The sequence below is a fragment of the Mytilus edulis genome, chromosome 2 (assembly GCF_963676685.1).
Source record: "Mytilus edulis chromosome 2, xbMytEdul2.2, whole genome shotgun sequence".
In the NCBI taxonomy this organism is placed as follows: Eukaryota; Metazoa; Mollusca; class Bivalvia; order Mytilida; family Mytilidae; genus Mytilus; species Mytilus edulis.
In genome coordinates this window covers 8,708,202-8,730,531 of record NC_092345.1, presented here as the reverse complement: position 1 = coordinate 8,730,531, position 22,330 = coordinate 8,708,202, and the positions used below count along the sequence as shown (strand labels likewise).

The 22,330-nt window shown below is 32.1% G+C and overlaps 1 protein-coding gene across 1 annotated transcript in view; it reads right to left on the bottom strand.

Moving 5' to 3' along the window:
* The window catches only part of LOC139511382 (retinoic acid receptor RXR-like), a 79,239-nt gene extending 59,027 nt beyond the window's left edge, over positions 1 to 20,212 (bottom strand). The window contains exon 1 of the mRNA XM_071298062.1: positions 20,080 to 20,212. Within this exon, the coding sequence (XP_071154163.1) occupies positions 20,080 to 20,101 (22 nt within the window). The 5' untranslated portion in view covers positions 20,102 to 20,212. The remainder of the gene's footprint in view (positions 1 to 20,079) is intronic.
* Positions 20,213 to 22,330: the final 2,118 nt, after the last annotated feature.

Genomic DNA, 22,330 nt, shown 5'->3' with positions numbered 1-22,330 from the left:
AACCAGTTCCCACAGGATAACCCCTTGTGCAACTATCTTTGTCATTGCCAACAACCAGTTCCCGGAGGATAACCCCTTGTGCTAGTATCTTTGTCATTGTCAATAACCAATTCCAAGAGGACAACACATTTTAGCTATTAGAAAGTTTGTTTTGAAAACGTGTAAACTTATAGAAAAAAATGTTGCCGATACCAATGAGACACTCAAACCTCGTAGAGAACAGGACCTCAATAAGGCAGAAAATGACAAGACAAATAACTGTATAGAAAACACATAAAAACTAAAGACTGTGCAACAATCTACATATGGGGTGACCATAAGTGTCCCGGAAAGGTGTGAACAGGTCTCACGTTTGTTCATACATTTAAATAGTTTCATGTGTTCTTTTGAAATATTAAGGCTTTTCTACCCCAAGCATATATTACGTTAGCTGTATTTGGCAAAACTTTAAGGAATTTTGGTTTTCTATTGCTCTTCAACTTTGTACTTTATTTGGCCTTTCTAACTTTTTTGGATACAAGCGTCCCTGATGAGTCATTTGTAGACGAAACGCGCGTCTGGCGTTTATACTAAATTTAGTCCTGGTATCTTTGATGAGTTTATTGATATAGCGTAATATAATCTGTTTTCTTTTGGTTTCGTTGTTTGTCATATTAGTTACCTGTTATAATATTTTTTTATTTGTCTTTATGAACATTACTCGTACTTTTTAGTCTGTTGTATTGGTATCCATTTGACGTGGTTATTTACTCATACATCCCGTCATTGTGTTATTGTTCTATGATAATTTTTGTATTTTTGTCTTCCATTTTTGATAATATGCTTTGTCTATATGACTTTTTGTGCTTATTTGTTACATATGACATAGCTCTTATCCCATCATTGTGTTATTGTGCCATGGTAAATGTTTGTTGACATATTTTTTTTTATAGTGTTAAGATAATAACCCAATATTATTTTTTTTAACATTTTTACCTATTAAATCTGTGAGTTTTGTTCACACATCGTTGGAATATAATAAATATAATAGTTGTTGTCCATTCGTTTGATGTGTTTCATATTTTTGTATTATGCCGTTTGATTAGGAACTTTTTCGAATTTTACCCAGAGTTCGTTTGTTTTTATGTATATTGTTTATCATATGACATGCATAAAAAGATAGTAAGTGTAGTATTGACTTTTTACGTTATATTGTCATGAATTAGACGCTTCTTCATAATACAGATTCCTAACGGAAGAAAAAGTGTGAAACATTAGTTCACGGAATAAAGGGTATAGACAATTTATCCAACAGAAAGACATATTACATGGTATTCGTTATATAACATTGTTTCGAGCTATACTTCTGTTAGGAGGAACAAACATAATTATAGGTTAACAATATCAATCGATCAATGTGTTAAATTCTAGTTATCTCCCGCTAATAAGAAATAATCTCAACTAAGAATTTTACTTTTCTTTGAATCTAAACGCATTTAGATTATTTACGTAGGTGACAATGATCTGCGTTTTTACTATAAAAGATTCTGTCAAATGAGTAGGTCCGGTAAGGACCGATTTTGGCCTCAAATTTCAGGTTCATCTGACGAAAGATTTTGACCACTTTTTAAACACTTAAGTGTCTATTTTATTTGAATTAATTATTTTATGTGAAAGATTTTAACAGATTTAGTCATTAAAAACGATCCGATTCAAGCTCAAATATGAAAAATCTACCTAATATGCCGAAAAATGTCACTTTTCAGATGGTTTTTGGTAAAAATGAAAGTGGCCGCATCCGTGTTCATCCTCAACCTTTATATATGTTATGTATTATCATAAAATACAACTTACATTTCAATATTAAGGATGAACACGAATGCGGCCACTTTCGTTTTACACGAAAACCGTCTAAAATTTAACTAAAATGCTAGAATTATGAGGATTTCAGTAATTTAGCATGACTTATTGGTGCTAGTACCGGATATATGTGCATTGTATTGTCAAAAACAGCCCATATGTATGTAGCAGAAGCATTCTACTGTCCAATAAATAACTTAAGGTTTACATTTTAACAATTTTGTAAAACTTCTATATTTTGGGGACAAAAAGGGGTCTTACTGAACCTACTCCTTTTGCATTTTTAAAACAAATGGTGTGAATAGACCTGCATATCACATATGGTGCTACAGCTTTTCTTTCTTTCTTTTTCTTTCTTTCTTTCCTTCTTTAAAGTAAAATGGCATTTTTATGGGTACTTATAATTCCGGACGTACATAGCATGAATGATAAACACTCCTTGGTTGATTTTGCACATAAACATATCTTATCACAGAGATCTTTCCCTCAAATGTTTCGTTTTAACCCAAACCAATAGCAAATAGTAATTTCTTTGCGAGGACAACAGAAAATAAAATCACTTCTATCAAGGAGTTGTGAAACCTCCTTGGTTATTCCTATTATCGTGACCGTAAACAATAGGAACAGGCATCTTAAATGAATACCTTCTAACCTTTAACGAAGCACTGTTAACAAATTTAACAACTCATTTCTAAAAATTTCTTTTTATTTTATAGTTTAACCAGGAATTTATATAACTACAAATTCAATCCGATAAAAATACCGTTGCCGTTCTGGTTATTTATATACTGTCAATTATTTGCTTGGGTACCGATTTTCGTGGATATTTCATTTCGTGAATTTGCCAAAATCTACATACAACCTAATGCAAAAATTTTCATTCGTTCAACATTCAAATTTGTGGTTTACCTGTACCTAGGAAAACCACTAAAATTGATATCCAACGAATAATAATGAATCCATAGTGGATTTGAAATCTGAAGAGGGCGGCAAACGGCGATGACACAAGTCATGGCATAAAAATGGAAGCCAGAGATAGCAATGGGATATTCAAATTTGAAAAGAAACTGATAAAACCATGGAAAAACGAAAAACAATACGAAAAGGCAAATAGTAAAATTGAGAATGGGAATGGGAAGGTGGGTCAAAGAGACAACAACCCGACCAAAGAGCAGAAAACACTACAGAAGTCAACAATTAGAACATAGAAAACTATAGAACTAATAGAAATACGAACATTATTGTTACTCAATGTTTGCTTGTTTTGTTTTTTTTATCTCGTCTCACTATTTCATTGAAAATATACACCTGGGATAAGCGTTTAGTAAATTGCGATAAATTTTCACTTCTGTTCTCGTACTGGAGAACAAATTTTGTACTCCTAACAATAAAATATTATATTTAAAGTTACCGCTGTCTAATGACACTCCTAGGCTACCACATCTTCTTATATCTAATAAATCTTAAATGAGAAGTGCCAAAAACGGCCAAATATTGAACTAAACCTGACGTTAGGGTATGGCTCAAAGAGGTTGAATTTTGTAAATTAACTATCTAGAAGCAATAATGAACAATTACTTTTAGGTTAACAATTGGAATGCTTTAAAAGAGTTAACGTCAAAACTATCAGTAAAAAATGCGGCCTTTTTATAAGGTGTATAATAATATTTTTTTTATATTTACAAAGATTTACAAAGCGATACTTTCGTTGACATTCCGAAATATATTAGGAAACCATAGCCTTTACGGAAACTAAGGATCTTAATAACCCTTAAACAGTTCATGTAAAAAAATAATCGAATAAAAATCATTCATTTTTCCTGCTGTGCTTTTTCTGCATGTTCATTTACAATTTAATCAGTAATATCTTGTAAGGCAGGTACTATTCTTGTCCTTAGGATTCTTTCTTTTAAGCTTATACTTCTTATATTCTCAAAAAGATGATGATCAAACAATAATCATTGGCAAAAACAGAAAGAAGTTTTTTCAGTTTTTTTTGGGGGAGATGGGGGAAGGGTAATATAACATTCTAAACGTTTAAAATAAATTCTCAAGAAAAATTGCAAATAATATATATGTGTAGATTCTAACATGACGTCCTTCAAACGCTTTGAGTTTACACCCGTGATAAATCTGAATATATTGACAGGGCTGTTCTGACCGTACTCCCACGTCATATGCTTTTTTATGGATGAGGAGCCCGACGTCATAGAACGATGACGTTAGAATATAAGCATTTTACTGGAAAATACACGAAACCGAAAATCATCACAAGGAAACGTAATCAAACGATGATAAAATGTGGTATAAGCCGATAAGCCATTTTTTAAACATATAAGACATATAAGTAAATTATCATTTAAATTCATACAAAACGATCTAAAAACGTTATTGTAAATAGTTTAAGCATGTCAATAATTCAGTTAGCTCCGTTTTACGCCAATTGAAGTGCGTTTATTTATGGGAACAACAAATATTTGCCTCTACCTAGAGCACTTCGATCCAAAAGAATTGCCGTAATTGTCCTATTAGAATCGAAATAATTCATGGGGGCTTGAATATATCTAGATTTTACCACTGGTTGTCCCTTGATGCCGATATTTTACCCCTCGCCATCGCTCAGGGTAAAATATTTGTCATAAAGGGTCAACCCGTGGTAAAATCACGATATATTCAAGCCCCCATGAATTATTTCTTAATTAACGAGCAGTTCAGTTTAAAATGATCAGATTTAGTAAAATTCCGATATGCTTTAATGTTGAAAGTTTATCATAATAATAAATTAACTGTTAACAAAACTTTGAAATTTTTGAAACACTAAGGCTTTTCTACCTCAGGAATAGATTACCTTAGCTGTATTTGGCAAAACTTTTAGGAATTTTTTATCCTAAATGTTCTTCAACTTCGTACCTTATTTTGCATTTTAAACAGTTTTTTATTCGAGCGTCACTGATGAGTCTTTTGTAGACTAAACGCGCGTCTGGCGTTGGCGTATATATAAAGTTTTACTCCTGTTATCTATGATGCGTTTATTTAAGTACTAACAGACAAACGGTAATGGAAAATAATCATAAAGGATGTCGTTTAAAATACCCTACAGTAGATCTAATGTATACAATATGTTCGCTATTGATGTACTGTTATACTTGTAGTCGTGTCCTCGATGAGACCTCAATTAATTCAATACAAATATTGTATAACATCGTATGCTTCTAAGTTACATTCCCATATAAGAGAACAATTATACCATTCTGTTCTCCAAATGATTAAGCTATCAAATTGTCTTCAAGAAACCTGTCAAAATACAGAGAAAAAACTTCCTCCTTTTAGCACAGTGTTCTAAATATGGCATGCTGATTAAGGTTGGAAATCTTAATAATGATTCTGTGAAAATATTACAATCGGCAATATGTACCAAATAAAGCTCAATTTCCTAGTTTAGATATGTTTTTATTTATTTGTTTGAACAAAACAAAACCATATGCATCCTCCCGTTTGTGTAAGAAAAGAAAGTTAGACATGTCGAAAATGTAAAATGTTATTAAAATAGCCATGAGACCAAAAAAGAGGTAAAAAAAAGGAAGTACTGAAATAAAAGTTTTATAAGGCTCATAGCAGTCTTTATCACTCATCAATACAACGGAAAATATATGTTGGTTACCTCACTAAGATTTCTGTATATATTTTGAACTGAAATGAAAGTATCTGTTGTTTGAGGATGAACAGGCTCATTAAATAAAGGTAACAGTAGTATACCGCTGTTCAAACTCATAAATCCAGGGACAAAAAACAAAATCGGGGTAACAAACTAAAACTGAGGGAAACGCATAAATATAAGAGTAGAACAACGACACAACACTACAATGTAACTAACACACACAGAAACGGACCAAGCATCAGACAAAATCCCACGAGAATAACAAATATAACATCATTCATTAAAACAATTCATTTATCAGTTACAAAGAAGTGGACAATATTTTGCACTTTTGAGAATTTCCAAGTTTTCAATACTTTTGTATTGTTTAATGACGGATTGGTTGGTGGCAGTTTTCTACTTATTTACCATTAATGTATATATCACTTAGATTTTGTCTGACAGCTGTACGATATTTACAGGTTTCTAAATCATTCTTCATAAATTTCCATTACTTTACCCTAAAGTATAATTTTTAAGACTTCGCATCGACCTTTATATGCAGCTGCAGAGTAAAACTACAAAAACGAAGTAATCAATATTTTTAGATTAAGCAGCTGAAACAAGTGGCAGATAAACCGGATACAAAGCTTAAATACTATAGATGCATTAAATGTTACTTATTGTATTTGAACATGGCCAAGTTTAATTCAAATTGGTTTATATTCTTACATACCATTTTAACTGTCAAATATCGGAATTATTTGAAAAACTGTGTTGAAGTATATTCAAACAATTTGAAAATAAATATTGAAATGGTCTTGGTATAGGGAACCCAAAGCATGAACTTAATTGCGTACAAATTATGAATCATTACTGTTGTTGAGTCTCCTTTCAATAATGGTTGCATATTTTTTAATAATTTTCATGTTCATTCAAGAAAAACCTAACCATAGAACGTAGGTATAGGGAAGATGGACTATATTTCAGTATTACAGATATTAGAAAACATACTGATAGATAAAAGGGGGAAACAAAAAGAATGCACAACAGCCATACTCTAAAAAGTAAATAGTTACCAAAGGTACCAGGATTATAATTTAGACGACAGACGCGCGTTTCGTCTACATAAGACTCATCAGTGACGCTCAAATCAAAATATTTATAAAGCCAAACAAGTATAAAGTTGAAGAGCATTGAGGATCCAAAATTTCCAAAAATTGTGCCAAATACGGCTAAGGTAATCTATACCTGGGATAAGAAAATCCTTAGTTTTTCGAAAATTCAAAGTTTTGTAAACAGGAAATTTATAAAAAAAAAATGACCACATTATTGATATTCATGTCAACACAGAAGTGTTGACTACTGGGCTGGTGATACCCTCGGGGACGAAACGTCCACCAGCAGTGGCATCGACCCAGTGGTGTAAACAGTTATCATAGGTATACCAGAATTATCATTTAGTACGACAGACGCGCGTTTCGTCTACACAAGACTCACCAGTGATGCTCAAATTAAAATATTTATAAAGCCAAACAAGTATAAAGTTGAAGAGCATTGAGGATCCAAAATTCCAAAAAATTGTGCCAAATACGGTTAAGGTAATCTATACCTGGGATAAGAAAATCCTTAGTTTTTCGAAAATGACAAATAAAGTGAACTCCAAGGAAAAATCAAAATGGAAAGTCCTTATAATCAAATTGCAAAATCAAAAGCTCAAACACATCAAACGAATGGCAACTATCATTTTCCTGATTTCAAGTAGAAAATGGTGGATTGAACCTAGTTCTATAGCTAGCTAAACCACTCACTTGTATGACAGTCGCATAAGTTTCATAACAGGTACTTTTTGAAAAAAAAGTTCAATTATTCCTTTGTTTTGACAGCCATTCGTGTAACCAACCACTTGTATCCTTTGAGAATGTACATATATAAAGTTCGGCTCAAATGACGACAATTCAAATTTTAGAAAACGTTTTATTTTCGGAAATGGTGCATAAGATAGAAATATGAGACAATTATCATTCTTAAATGAAATATATGTTGGAATTTTTAGTGTCGTCCCATGACTTTTCAAGGTGAACAGATATTTTTCAACATTAATTAGCCCCTCCCTCCATATGAAGTTTATCCTATTTTTGATCGAAACTGAAACAATTAATCCCTCTGTTCATGGATTTGTGTTTTCATGATGATAAAAGAAGGAACATAATAAATGTTAAGACAATCTATTTAATATAGACCTATTATTTCCTTATCCGTATAAAATATACGAGCTTTGATAGTTTATATGGATCAGAGTTTTAATCAGATTGATAATAAGAGCAACTACTGATAATCACAAATAGTTTGCTGTCTTAAATCTCAACATGTCATGTTCATTTCATAAAATGGCTGCGCATATGAAACATTTTTGAATTATTATAATAACGAAACAACAATATATTTTTATTTATTCACATTATGTCAAGATTCCGGTCTATTTGTAGCTTTTAACATATATAGTGTAGACACTTGTTTTTATTTAAGACCATATTTTGACTTACGTATATGTGTATGGTTTCATTTAATTGTCTGGTTAGTGTTTTATTGACGTTTAACTAACAAAAGCATCCTTCTTTTATACTAATTCATAGAGTATAGAATTAATATTACTGTTCTTCATTTCAACAATACTAACATTTAAAGAAAGCGTGGTTTTAATATTTTTAAAATAAACGTAGAAAATAAAACGACTATTTGATTCATTGTTTTTGGTAGCAAAACATGTAATGATACACACAAACATTGCTCTGAGTATAAATATTAGGGATGGCAATGAGTACTCGAGTACTGTTTTAGTACTCGAATACTCGTTTGCAAGTTAAACATCTTGAGATATGTCTCTTCACATTTCCACTCACTTTATTTCCGTTGAAATATCCACCTCGTATAACTAAATAAAATCAATTAACAACATAATCTCTGATAGGAGACATTTTTAACGGTGTTTGTACACGATCAACACTTTCATGGATTAATAATTAACTCATCACAAGCCGTAAAAATTACTTTTGTTTGTTAATCAAGACTTCTATGTAAACGTGATTGGTATGAGATGTACATTTGAATTAGTTTAAAATTACTCTGTGTATTTGAAACTTAATTTATAATTGTTTAATTTACAATGTAAAGATAGCCGAAAGTATGAGTGCAACATTTAAACCCAAAAGTTGAAAGTAGACTGTCAACGTCATGGTTAAAAAACTCTAGTGCAAAAAGTCGTATTATAAAAAGTACCAACTTCTTAGGACCAGATGATACATATATTGTATACTTTATCGGACTTTATATGCAAATATTTTTGATTTTATTGGAATTTGGTTCATGAACACGTACACAAACAATGATTGCTATTATGATAGGTTATTTGTAGAAACGGCAGTCGGTAATTCAGTGTTTAATCGACACAAAAAAAGAGGATCAAGCTATTTTTGTAGTACTTTTGTCTTCCGTTAATATGATTATGAAGAAAGGTAGTAACAAAAAAACTGCATCCCACCTAAAACCTGAACTTTTCAATAGACGTTTAAGATTCATCCGAGTACTCGCGAGTACTCGCGAGTACTCGAGTTTCATGACCGAGTATCCGAGTATTAAATTTCAGATATTTTGACATCCCTAATAAATATGCAATGTTACGTCCATACATGGCTATGGGGTTGAAACACGTAAAAACGTCTACACATTGCTATGCGGTAAAAACATGAACGGAAAATTCATATATCTCTAGTGAGTGAAAACATGAATGAAACGCCCCTACATTACTATGGGATTACAACGCGTAAAAAACGTCTACACATTGCTACGCGGTAAAAACATGAACGGAAAGTTCATACATCTCTATTCGGTTAAAGCATGCATGAAACGCCCATACATTGCTATGAAATTAAAACACGAATGGAACGCTCATACGTCGCTGTTGGGTTAAAACACAATGAAACGTCAACGCATTGCTATGGGGTAAAAACATGAATAAAGAAAGAGTCCATACATTGCTATGGAATAAAAACATGAATAAAGGGTCTATACATTGCTATGGAATAAAAGCATGAATATAGGGTCTATAAATTTCTATGGAATAAAAGCATGAATAAAGGGTCTATACATTGCTATGGAATAAAAACATGAATGAAACATCCACGCATTGCTATGGGGTTAAACATGAATAAAACGTCCATACATTGCTATGGGATTAAGCATGAATGAAACGCCCCTACATTACTATGGGATTACAACGCGTAAAAAACGTCTACACATTGCTACGCGGTAAAAACATGAACGGAAAGTTCATACATCTCTATTCGGTTAAAACATGCATGAAACACCCATACATTGCTATGAAATTATAACATGTAAAGAAACATCTACACATTGCTATGCAATTAAAACATGAATGGAACGCTCATACGTCGCTGTTGGGTTAAAACACAATGAAACGTCAACGCATTGCTATGGGGTAAAAACATGAATAAAGAAGAGTCCATACATTGCTATGGAATAAAAACATGAGTAAAGGGTCTATACATTGCTATGGAATAAAAGCATGAATAAAGGGTCTATACATTGCTATGGAATAAAAACATGAATGAAACATCCACGCATTGCTATGGGGTTAAACTTGAATAAAACGTCCATACATTGCTATGGGGTTAAGCATGAATGAAACGTCCATACTCTATGGGATAAAATAAAAAAGAGATTGAAACGTCCATACACTGTTATGGGGTTAATACATAAATGATACGTCCATGCATTGCTATGGGGTTAAGACATAAATGACACGTCCATGCATTACTATGGGATTAAAACATGAATGAAACGTCCATACATTGTTATGGGGTTAAAACATGAATAAAACGTCCGTGCATTACTATGGGGTTAAAACATGAATGAAACGTTCATACATTGCTACGGAGTTAAACCATGAATGAAACGTTCACGAATTGATAAAGGTATTCAACACGAAATGATGTCTTCATACATAGGTATGGGCATGAAACATGTAAGACGTCATGGATGGGATTTTGCACGATTTTCATATTTTTTTTATCAGTATAATTGAGGTCGTCTGTTGTTGATAAAAGTCCTGTATTAGTTTATGATGACAATTGTCATTTTGCTTAGTTTTTTTTGTAACCTATTCTTACATCGGAATTTTTTTAACTAAGTTTTTAATATACGTATCAATATCTGTTTATTCATTCCACATTAGGTATAGGAAAAAAAAGGGGTGTAGGTTTTATAAAACATGTTGACTCCGCTGCATTGAAGACCCATTATTAGTATTTCTTAGTAATGAGATATGTTCTTCTGTTTGGTCGGGTTGTTTGACTCATTCTCGTTTCCATTCTAAATTCTAAAGTCCATTCATTGCTATGGTTTTAAAACAGGTAATGATACATTCATATTACAATGTATCAAACATGGAATCCTACTGTTATGCAATACAATCAAAAGCTAACATGAAATGACAGTTTTATATATTTCTAACACAAAATGATACTTTAATGCATTGCGTTGAGAAGCAAATATGACATAACTTAGTATACTTAAATTCAATGCATTGCAGACATGAAATTATGCTTTTATAAAATGATTTGAGAAACAAACATGAATAAACTCATCATAGATACCATGAGTTAAATTATTTTACGTCAAAAGCATGTTTCTTGTAGGAAAAAAATCATAAATGACGCTTGAAAAAAGTAAAAAAAAGGCCAAACCAAGTACATAGTTGGAGAGCATTAAGGACCCAAAATTCCATGAAAAGTTTGTTAAATTGCTACGGTTATCGAATGATAGTACATACATGACAATGGATAGCAAACATCGAAGTAAAGTTATGGCTATATGTTCATGTTATTACAGGGGACCTCAACAGAATTTAGGACCAAGAGGTTATAAACTTCCCAAAAAAGACCGATCTATTTCAATGATAGATTTGAACGAGTGTCGTCAGGTCATTAAATATGTTCTTTCATCCTATTGTAAAAATTGGTGTAAAAGGAGAAATATTCCCAAAAATCAGTCAATCCTAATCTAAAAAGAAATGGAAGGTTTTCTTTCAAAATGTAATGTACAACTGTATAAACGACCTTCTGTATTTATTAAATAAACTTATCATAGATACCAGGATTAAATTTAAATTCTGTGTTCACGCCAGACGCGCGTTCCGTCTACAAAGGACTCATTAGTGACGCTCGAATTCAAAAAATGTATAAAAAAAGACAAAAAACATTGCCAATATGTTGGAAAATGTTGAAAAACATATTTGTATATTATTGTTATATCTATATTATCGTGTTTACTTTGTTTTGTTTATGTGATGCTATTATTAATGTGTCTGAATATTGCGGGAAAATATTTCACAAATAATTCAGCAGTAATTAAAAGTGTAAGTTTAATGCCCATATCAAGGGTTAAAAATTAAATTCAAGATATGACAAAGCTTTTGTTATTCGTAACGGCCGGCAAAGCAGTCAAAATTGTAGCTTTGGCATGACAAAAATACTACACGGAAGTTCGTAATAATCAAAGTTTATTATTGAACAGCGGAATAATACTGTTACCTTTATTTTCTACATTCAAAGTCATGCCCTCACAGAAAGTCAATAAGTAATATAAATGGCATTATCTCATCTCAGTTTTAGTCATCCTTTGAACAATTCAATGTCCCTCTATGTACTGCCTAACTTAACTACACTGAACCCCGTTAATGAAGTAGCATTTTATTAATGGTATGCGTTCGTAGAACTTTTCTGGATTTACCATCAACATGAATGCTCAAATCAAATTATTATCGAGCCAAGGACGTACAATACATCAACGAACACGCATAGAGACATATATGACAAACTAAAAAATAGCCAAAATCATCAAAGGGCATCTGGGCATGAATGAGTTATAACGTTAGTTTTTTTAATAAATTCTTAAATTTTGTACAATAAAAAAAAAAACGGTTAAGCAATTAAAATTACAATGACACGGAAATAAATTCAGGAAAATTAGCCAAACATCTCTTGGGAACAAATAAGGTGCATAAAACGTTGAATTCTCCAATAAACAATTGGTTAACATTAATCATTTCTGAGCCAGGTTCTTTTTTCAATGCGGGAACACTTATTTATCTTTTCTTAATCCTGTCTCAATGTATAGCGGGAAATGCCTGCCGACGTACAGTTGATCTTGTCTGCCAAATAAGGCGATAGTAAAGTCAATCTGTCTTGGTCGACCACCAGGGATTGAGGACTCAATAATATTCAATACTTGAAAACGATTCCCCATTTTCCACTGGCAGTTGAAAAAACATACCCGAAACATTTATGCAAAAAATGAACTAATTCTTCAATACTGTTCGAATATGACGGGATTTTAAACATTCTATCATTTGTACTATACAGAGACATCAGACGTTCGCGCATGTTGCTTTGGGCATAAGGGAGAAGGAATAAGGAAGTCATCATGATAATTTACAGAATTTATGAAAGTATTAAATGTAATTTTATTTGCTGTTAACAAAAATCTTAGTTTTAGTTCGTACATCTTAAGAAATGACACATAATCATCACTTTAACCATAGATAATTTGATATTCAGATATAATCCAATAAAACTGTATTTCTATAAACTTCTACTGTCGCAAAATTTAAACGCTGATTGAATTAGTTCTTCAGGCATTCAATTGTTACCATGGAAATTTAAATTGTATTTCAGTTTCAATGGAGCAAAAAAGTAACACACACAGAAACGAACTATAAGGTAACAATGGCAATTTTCCTGACTTGTTCCAGGACATTTTAAGAAAAAACGGTGGGTTGAGCTTGGTTTTGTGGCTAGCCAAACCTCACGCTTTTATGGCGATGTTAAATATAATTAAAATGACAACATTAGATTACACAACATACTACAAAACAAATAAATGGGAGAACATATAGGACAGAGAAACACATAAATAATAGCTATCAAACGTTACCAAGTTTATAATTTAATACGCCAGACGCGCGTTTCGTCTACACAAGACTAAACAGTGACGCTGAGATAAAAAAAGTTCGAACGCAAAAAAAAATACAAAGTTGAAGAGCATTGAGGCCAAAAGTTCAAAAAAGTTGTGCCTAATACAGATAGGGTTATCTGCCTGGGATAAGAACATCCTTAGTATTTAGAATAATTCATACTTTTGCAAACAGTAAATTTATAAAAAAAAATGACTATATAGTAAATATACATGATAACACCGAAGTAGTGACTAACTACAGAATAAAAACGTAATACAATATAAACCAGCACATAACAAATCACAGCCGAGTTAGAAGAGATCAATGCACATATTTGAATTTCAAAACATAGGATAGAATAAGGATAGAATTCAGGATTAGGTTTGTAATACTGATATTACATCTATTAATAACAATGAAAACTAGATTTATAATTGCTAGCAATAACGGATGGCACCCTCGATTCCCCATTGCCAGGAAAACAGCAGTCATTATGAACATTCAAAAGTTGAATGTACTAAAATTTATTAATTGAACTAGGTGATTAATTATCTTTACCATAACACTCGAATACAACAGAAAAAAAAATAAGATTTACAACTACAAAAGATAAGACATTTGACAAAATCCGATGAGAATAACAAATATAATATCAAAACTAAATACATGAATTTGAGATAGAAGAGTACCGAGACACGTCTTACATCAATGCGAATTCTCACTCAGCAAAACAGTCATCATCGGGAATACGTCACGTTCGGTAATTAAAAGATCAGACGACGTAATTACAAACCACAATTTAACACGTGGTAAAAATGTCCTTAGTTAGTTTGGACAAAGATACATCGTATGGATCAACCAATTCGTAATGGTGTGCGTAAAATTTACGGAGTGTTATTTTTAATCTGTCCTTATCATAACTTTGTTGGACCAGTTTCTGTGTTAGGAGCACACTCCTGTATATGAAGTGTGAACATGCACGAGCATAACGTATCAACTGAGATATGTAAACACAATACGAAGGGGCAGAGTGTAAAATACTATAAATACTATAGCTAACGTTTGTTGACAATATGTTATTTGGCAAATGTATCTGCTTCAACTAAGCTATCAGGAAGAGCGACTTAAATCGACACTACATAAGTTTTTATGTCACTATCACGACTCGCTTGGTCGATACGCTATATCGTTATCTCAACTAACTAGCGACCAATTATTCGCGGTTTTAGATTAAAAATAGAGAATGGTGCCTGCATGACTCCTTATGGTGGTCATTTTATTCCCTAAGATTTTGTTTGTTTACTTAACTTGTCTATTTTTAATCGATCTCGACATTTGAACGGCGGTAAATTCCTGACGCCTTAGTTTATATAAGTTGCAAAAGAGGATTTCCCGGCTGCTGATTGTCGATAAAGAAGAGGGACGAGAGATACCAGAGGGAGTTATCCTCGAAAAAAATGTGTTTCCTTTCACCTGGGATACCAACAGCAGCAGATGCTGTAATAGACTAATAGTGGTAGTTTGATTACGTAGCTGGAAAACTCGGATATACCATTCGTTGGCTGCAATAGTGATGTATTGCCATTCACATCTGAAAATGTGAAAAAGAAATGATCCATTTTGATTTTATATCTGCCAAAGGCGTTAAATTGTTCTTTACGACCGTTGGGTAGTTGGTCGACCTTAACTTGATATCCCGCATGAAGACGCCCGATTACATTGTTACGTGTGGCCGGGTGTAATCCTAGCATATCACCATTTCAGAGTAGCAATAAAAATCAGATTTTATGTACGATAGTTTCCCCCGGACGCAATGAATATTTTTTTCTGCATAGTAGCTGCAAACTTTTATTTTTTCTAGTCTTGAAAAATTACTTAGTGTGTTGCCAAAATGTTCGTACCGACGGTTTTTTTTTTATGTTGAATACATCTTCAATAACTTATTCATTATTTATTTCATTATTAATTCCTTATTTATTTCATTATTAATTCCTTATTTATTTCATTATTAATTCCTTATTTATTTCATTATTAATTCCTTATTTATTTCATTATTAATTCCTTATTTTTTTCATTACTAATTCCTTATTTATTTTATAACTTATTACTTGTCCATTTTACTTTTAATATTCATTTATCATTGTCAACTTTATTTCAAAAATGAATAGGACCTACGCGTTAGTTAGTATTTAAAGTGAATTTATGTATCGAATTGATTGTTGATGACAAAAAACTCGATACAGAAATGAATCATAATACGTCGCCTAGAATGATCTGCATTGAACGAAAACACTTTTTTTTAAACCAAGGGAATAATGTCATAATCACAAGATTAAGAAAGACAGACATCGCCATGACAAAAAGACGAAAATAAAAGTCCACTAAACCAATATCGTTTTCAATTGTTGTAAGTACTGTAGGTTATTTCATCGACATAGTTTCTAAAAGACCGACAATAATCCGTTCCTTCAGGGACCAAAAATGAAATGCACCACAATAATCCGTTCCTAAAGGGACCGAGATTAAAATATAACACAATAATCCGTTCCTAAAGGGACCAAAATTGAAATGCAACACAGTTATTCGTTCCTAAAGGAACTAAACTTGAAATGCAACACAATAATCAGTTCTTAAAAGACCAATATTGAAATACAACACAATAATTCGTTCCTAAAAGGACAAAAATTTTATGCAACACAATAATCCGTTCTTAAAAGGACCAAAATTGAAATACAACACAATAATTCGTTCCTAGAGGGACCAAAATTGAAATACAACACAGTTATTCGTTCCTAAAGGAACTAAACTTGAAATGCAACACAGTAATCCTTTTCAAAGTGACAATGATTAAGAATTTAAAATTCATCCAATTCAATGTATATGGCAATGATTAATATTTGTTCCGGACTTGAAAACGATCATATTCAATGTACTGGGTGCCAAATGATCATATTCAATGTACTGGGTGCCAAACGATCATATTCAATGTACTGAGTGCCAAACGATGATATTCAATGTACTGGGTGCCAAACGATCATATTCAATGTACTGGGTGCCAAATAATCAAGTTTTATGTTTCTAAAATAAATCAAATAAATATAGTTGCAAAGTTGTGAAATATTAATTCCAACGTGATAGCTGAAAAGTGGCTTAAATTATTTTTTCGAACAACTTTGCTACTCTTATACTTGATTAGTGCAAATGGAGAGAAATGATACAATAAGACAAACATAACTTAAAATAGTTTCATCAACCATTTTGTACATAAAAAATTGTTTGTACGAAGTCAGGAATATAACATTTGTTATCCTTTCGTTTGATGTGTTTGAGCTTTTAATTTTGCTATTTGATTAGGGAACTTCCGTTTTGAATTTTTGTGGGAGTTCGGTATTTTTGTGATTTTACTTTTTACAAGTCAAATTAAAACAAACACCACCAAGACCAAATATATAAACGGCGAAAAAAACAAACAACAGAACCTAAACATGACACAGAAAATAAATATGAAGAAACCCGAAACCCTTTTAAATCTGGGGATGAACTCATGTGCTCTGGTAGTGGTGAGCAGTTGTTGTTCTACTAATGCAACCCGTCGTGTTGGTCATGCAAGTTAAATCCACAAACAAGTCGCGTTCAGTACTGCCGCAATCACGAAAAGGGACGGAATCGAGGTTACGAACAATGGAACATATCCAAGGTCATCTGTGACTCAGATATTCCTTAACATTCAATTATAGAATGATGGCGTGAGTTAATCTTTCAAAAGTGGCCGTATAAACCACCTACAACCCCTCTGCAGTTTTCAATTAAATCTAAAAGTTGTTTATCGTGTCAAGGATTTGTACTTTTCTTTAAACTAAAAATATAGCAATAATGTTGTTACTTCCCTCATCAAGTATCACAGACATCGATAAAGTCGCCCACATGAAATAATGTCTCCGATTGTCTTTATTGATTTTCTAAGAAACCCACAAACTATATGACTAAAATACCTTTACATTCAAAACTATCATATTTCTCCAATATGACAATTTCAAGATAATTTTCTGGGTATAAATGCCATGGATTTTCGTACAATTATTCATGGAAGATGTTTGATATCTTTCCCCGCAGCAGTTTGGTGTGTATACAATAACATATCTATTCAATTATACACCGAAATTTAGTTGCAAAATTAAACTAAATTTCTGTTACGAATGCTGAACAATGGACACATATGTGCGATTAATTATTGCGATATGCTGTGTTTTTTTGTGTGTGCAAAACCTATCCTGTCACAATGTTTGATTGGCGTTTATAAACTATCCGTCTTCAGAGTCAGTAAACTGAAATTTTCAATCATCAAATTAAAAATTGTCCACAAATGATCAACTACAATACAGTTATTTCATTTATAATACAACATAAAGAAACCATCTTTAAATCATACATTTAAAACTCATTTGCATCACATATGTGCTGTCACGCTCAACTGCAGACGATCAATCGTAACATTGATGCTCTGAAAGTTGTGGTTTTAAAAAAAAGTGTTGCGTCAAAATTACATTTGTCAATTTTTTGGCTGTTATTATTCTTGACATTTATATACCCTTGACAGTGTCAATCAGTAATTACTTTCAATTACAAAGCCTGTATCTGCATTTATTGAATTTGTCTTTTCAATTACAGTTCCCTGACCAGCTTTCATTTTTAGGTAAGAAAATGTTTCACCATAAGTAAAGTAATTGAGTCTATCAGCTAACTTAGATTTCCTAATTGTATACAATTAGAAGACTTGCTCAATCAACGCAAGACGTGCGCAAAGTGTGTTGAAAATACTAATTACATGTTTGAAAGTAGATAGACAATTAATTGATGTATATCTTTAATTTCCGGAGAGAAAGTGAAATTAATATCAATGCATACGTAGTTATATTCCCATCTGAATTGGACATGTTTTTGTAAAGTTATCTCCCCTGGTGGAGTATGTTAGTAGTTCTCTGTCCATGAATAATTCTAAAGTCTAGATTCCCCTCCAGGTTACTGCCAGGTTTTGAATTGAGACTGAAGAATAGTGTTTTATAAAACTTCATTATTTATAATAAAAGCTGCCTTATCTTAATATTAAAAAATTTTAATTCATGTGATAATGACTACTAAATTTTTGTCATGAACATAAAAGTATACATTCGAGTTCAAACAAATATTTTAAGGTATGCTTCGTGTTTTTATGCTAAATCTGTTATTCTGTGAATGATGAAGAGGATACAAATTTGATCGAAAATTTATAATTTTGCATATAAAGCTGACAGCGTGGAAATTTATCGTGGATATTTATTTACTCATGATCGTCGTCAAAAAGAAAAGTCTGTTAAAACAATTTGTTTATGTCGCAAGCAGTATTTTTTTGTCACGAAACACGGTTATCTAATATCGGAAGTATTTATAAAGTCAATGCAATATGACAAAATCAGATAGCACCATAAACTAACACTATATTCAAGATGACAGTCGTATACATAAAACGGTATATGTTATGATTTTATGTTTATTGGAGTTTGTTTTTGACTATGTATATAACAAACATTCATCATAACTACCAGGATTAATATTGTACACCAGATGCCCGTTTCATTTACAAAAGTCTCATAAGTTACGCTCGATGCAAAAGAGTTTTAATACCAAATAAAGTACGAAGCGCTATAGTTCTTTCATTCCGTTCATTCTATCCACCAAGCATACCCAGTAAAACAATGCACAACTTTCTGTTCTATCCACCCTAATTAATGCTAGAGATAGACAGGATCTTGTTCAAACAGAACAATTAAACGACGTGCAGTGGATGATAGCGGAGCCATCACGAACGAAATGAGTCCACACAATGTTCGGGCGTGTACTTACGTGATTTAGTCCAAAGCAATCATCATTGATCACTATAATAAGCTTCAACGTAATAAATCTGTTATATCTTATATCCCGTAATTGGATTTTAATGAAATTGTATGCACTTTAATGAATAAATGATGAGCCTGTAGTTATTCAATATTGTCACGGATATTTTATACCTCTGAAACTGTTATAGAATAAAGTTAATATATATGTCGATTCCAGTTTCAGTTGCAAAAATACGTACTAATGACAAAATGCACGCCCTCTTCATAGAAGTACATTGAGTCAATATAGTTATTTAGTTTTTTGCTAAAAAAAATAAAATAAGTAATGTGATCTAGTTTTTATTTGTTACATCAGTTTCATTGTTCAGTCGCTGTCGAAGATGACCTCATAACGCCATTTGTTCTTTCGAATTAATGAAACATTAGGATAAAATGCCATGTGCTTTTAAAAAGGTCATACCCACGTGATATATATGGAATTACTTATTGTTAGAATCTCGTATATTTGATCTGCTTCTTTTCTTATCACCTACAATAAAATCCATTCATAAACTACATTATTCCAATATCTACATGACACAATTTGGCTTCTGATCTATCACAGCTGAAGGGGAAAAACTCAAGTAACAACTAATTAATTGATAAATAAATAAACGAATTAATAAATTAATAAATATAAATGAAATATACTTTACCCCTCAATCTGAAATTAAACATCTCTTGAACACGTCTTGGTATAATGCTCTTGTGAATTGTGGCTTAACAAAGGCAACAGATAGCTTGACGCTGTATAATCAATAAATAAAACTATTTGAAAACAGAACTCTACACCAATATTCCCTTAGCACAGAACTGTCAACTTCCCTGACGAAGCTTTATGATCTATTTATAAGCTAGTGGTACTTATCTTTTTTTCAAAGCCAATTGCCATTTTCAGTATACAATGTAAAAATGTAATTGTCTACCCTGACGTGTCGCGCCACGTTATGCAATATTTTCAATATAAAATACTTCATCAATAATATGATAAATGAAAACATGAGCAAACTTAGAATTACTAGATGTAAACTCGTCGATCCGCATCAGAATTAATGTGGCACATCATATTTTCTTTTTCTTTACAGTTAATGCACATTCCAATTAAATTTACACATTTAATGCTTAAATTATGAAAAAATTAGTACTATCTGAAGTAATTATTTTAGTTATAATACATGAGAAGAAAATGGGTGGTACTGTTATAAGACCACAAAAACAAACGTTATCAGTACATAAGTCCTGATCTTTCGAAACACGTCACTGCCTACCTCAAAATACATAAATATGTCACAGGCACTTGTCTCAGAAAAAAATAATCCTATATACCTTAGGTAAATAGGGAGGGGGGGGGGGGGTTTCTGAGACAAGTGCCTGTGAAATATGTACCAAAAAATAGACTGACCTTAGATGATAGATACAATACTAGGAGATAGTTTTCCAACACTAAATATGCATGCGGCAGTTGGTGAGGGAAAAGAGTGACATGACTACAGTACACAAAGTAAGAAGATAATGAACATTGTAAGATTAAGAGAAGACTTGATAACAAACAGATAATTCAAGAAAAACAAAGAAAATTGAACAGAAGATCTTATAGCTGGACGATAATTCGACAGGAACAATGAAAAACAAAGAGAAGTTCGTATTGTAAGAAGTTAATTGAGAGGTGCAATTAAAAAAAAAAGATTGACTTAACCTCACGTTGATGGAACTTTTTGGATTTGGTGGTTTTAAAGCTTTTCAACTTCGTATTTAATTTGTCCATCAAACTGTTTTGATTCAAGTGTCATTTAAGAGTTTTATGTAGATGAAACGTGCGTCACAAAAAATGCTGAACTTCAATGAAACTCAAAACGGAAAGTCCCTAGGTAGCAATACACAGTTAGAAGTTTAGTTTCGCATTATGGCCCCTGTGAATTTTTTAAATATGAAAGTTTTTGTACAATAAAATTGATTTTTAGATAATTGAAGAATAATATAGCCTTCTTAGTGGGTTTATATGAACATTAAGATTGTTTTTAACATGTTTTATAGGCCATTTATATGATTGACAGTCCGTATTTTCCTATCCGTACCGTTCATAGGTCCATACATTATTGTAGTGTTTATCAACAAAGATTTTGCGCTCGATCTTTTCAATTCAATTTTATGGAAAAACGAGCAGATAAGCATATGATTTTTTTGGGACCACTTGATAGATATAAACCTATGGATTCAGGAAAGGTATTACTGTAATTGATTGAAATTTTCCTTTAGACCAAATTTTGGAGACTTTTGTGACATGTTCACCCCCCTTTTTTGCTATATTTTGTATCTAAGAAATGCAGATTGTTGCCATGGTTACACCCAAGAGGGATTATATTTCACCCTTATGACCATTAGAAATCAAATCTATGGAAGATTCTCTTTCTATAAGTATATACATGCATAACACACATATAAAGCCTTCTTTGTAAGACAGGAGGGGAAAGAGGGTGTTTAAAAATTATGAGTGTCAATTTTAAGTTTTTTTCCTAACTGTGTATTGCTACCCTAGTCAAACGTACAAAATCATAATCCTGGTATCGTTAACGAGTTTTTAAAACTACATGATTAATGCCACTGCTGGTGGACGTTCCATCCTTGAGGATATCACCAACCCAGTAGTCAGCACCTATGTGATGACATGCATGACATATGTTCAATTTTCTGTAAATTTACTGTTAATAAAACGCTGAATTACTCGAAGCAATAAGATTTTTCTAACCTGAGGTAAGGTTTGCTTTAAACTGCTGAATTACTCGAAACAATAAAATTTTTCTTACCTGAGGTAAGGTCTGTTTTGAAATGCTGAATTACTCGAAGCAATTAGATTTTTCTAACCTGAGGTAAGGTTTGTTTTGAAACGCTGAATTACTCGAAGCATGG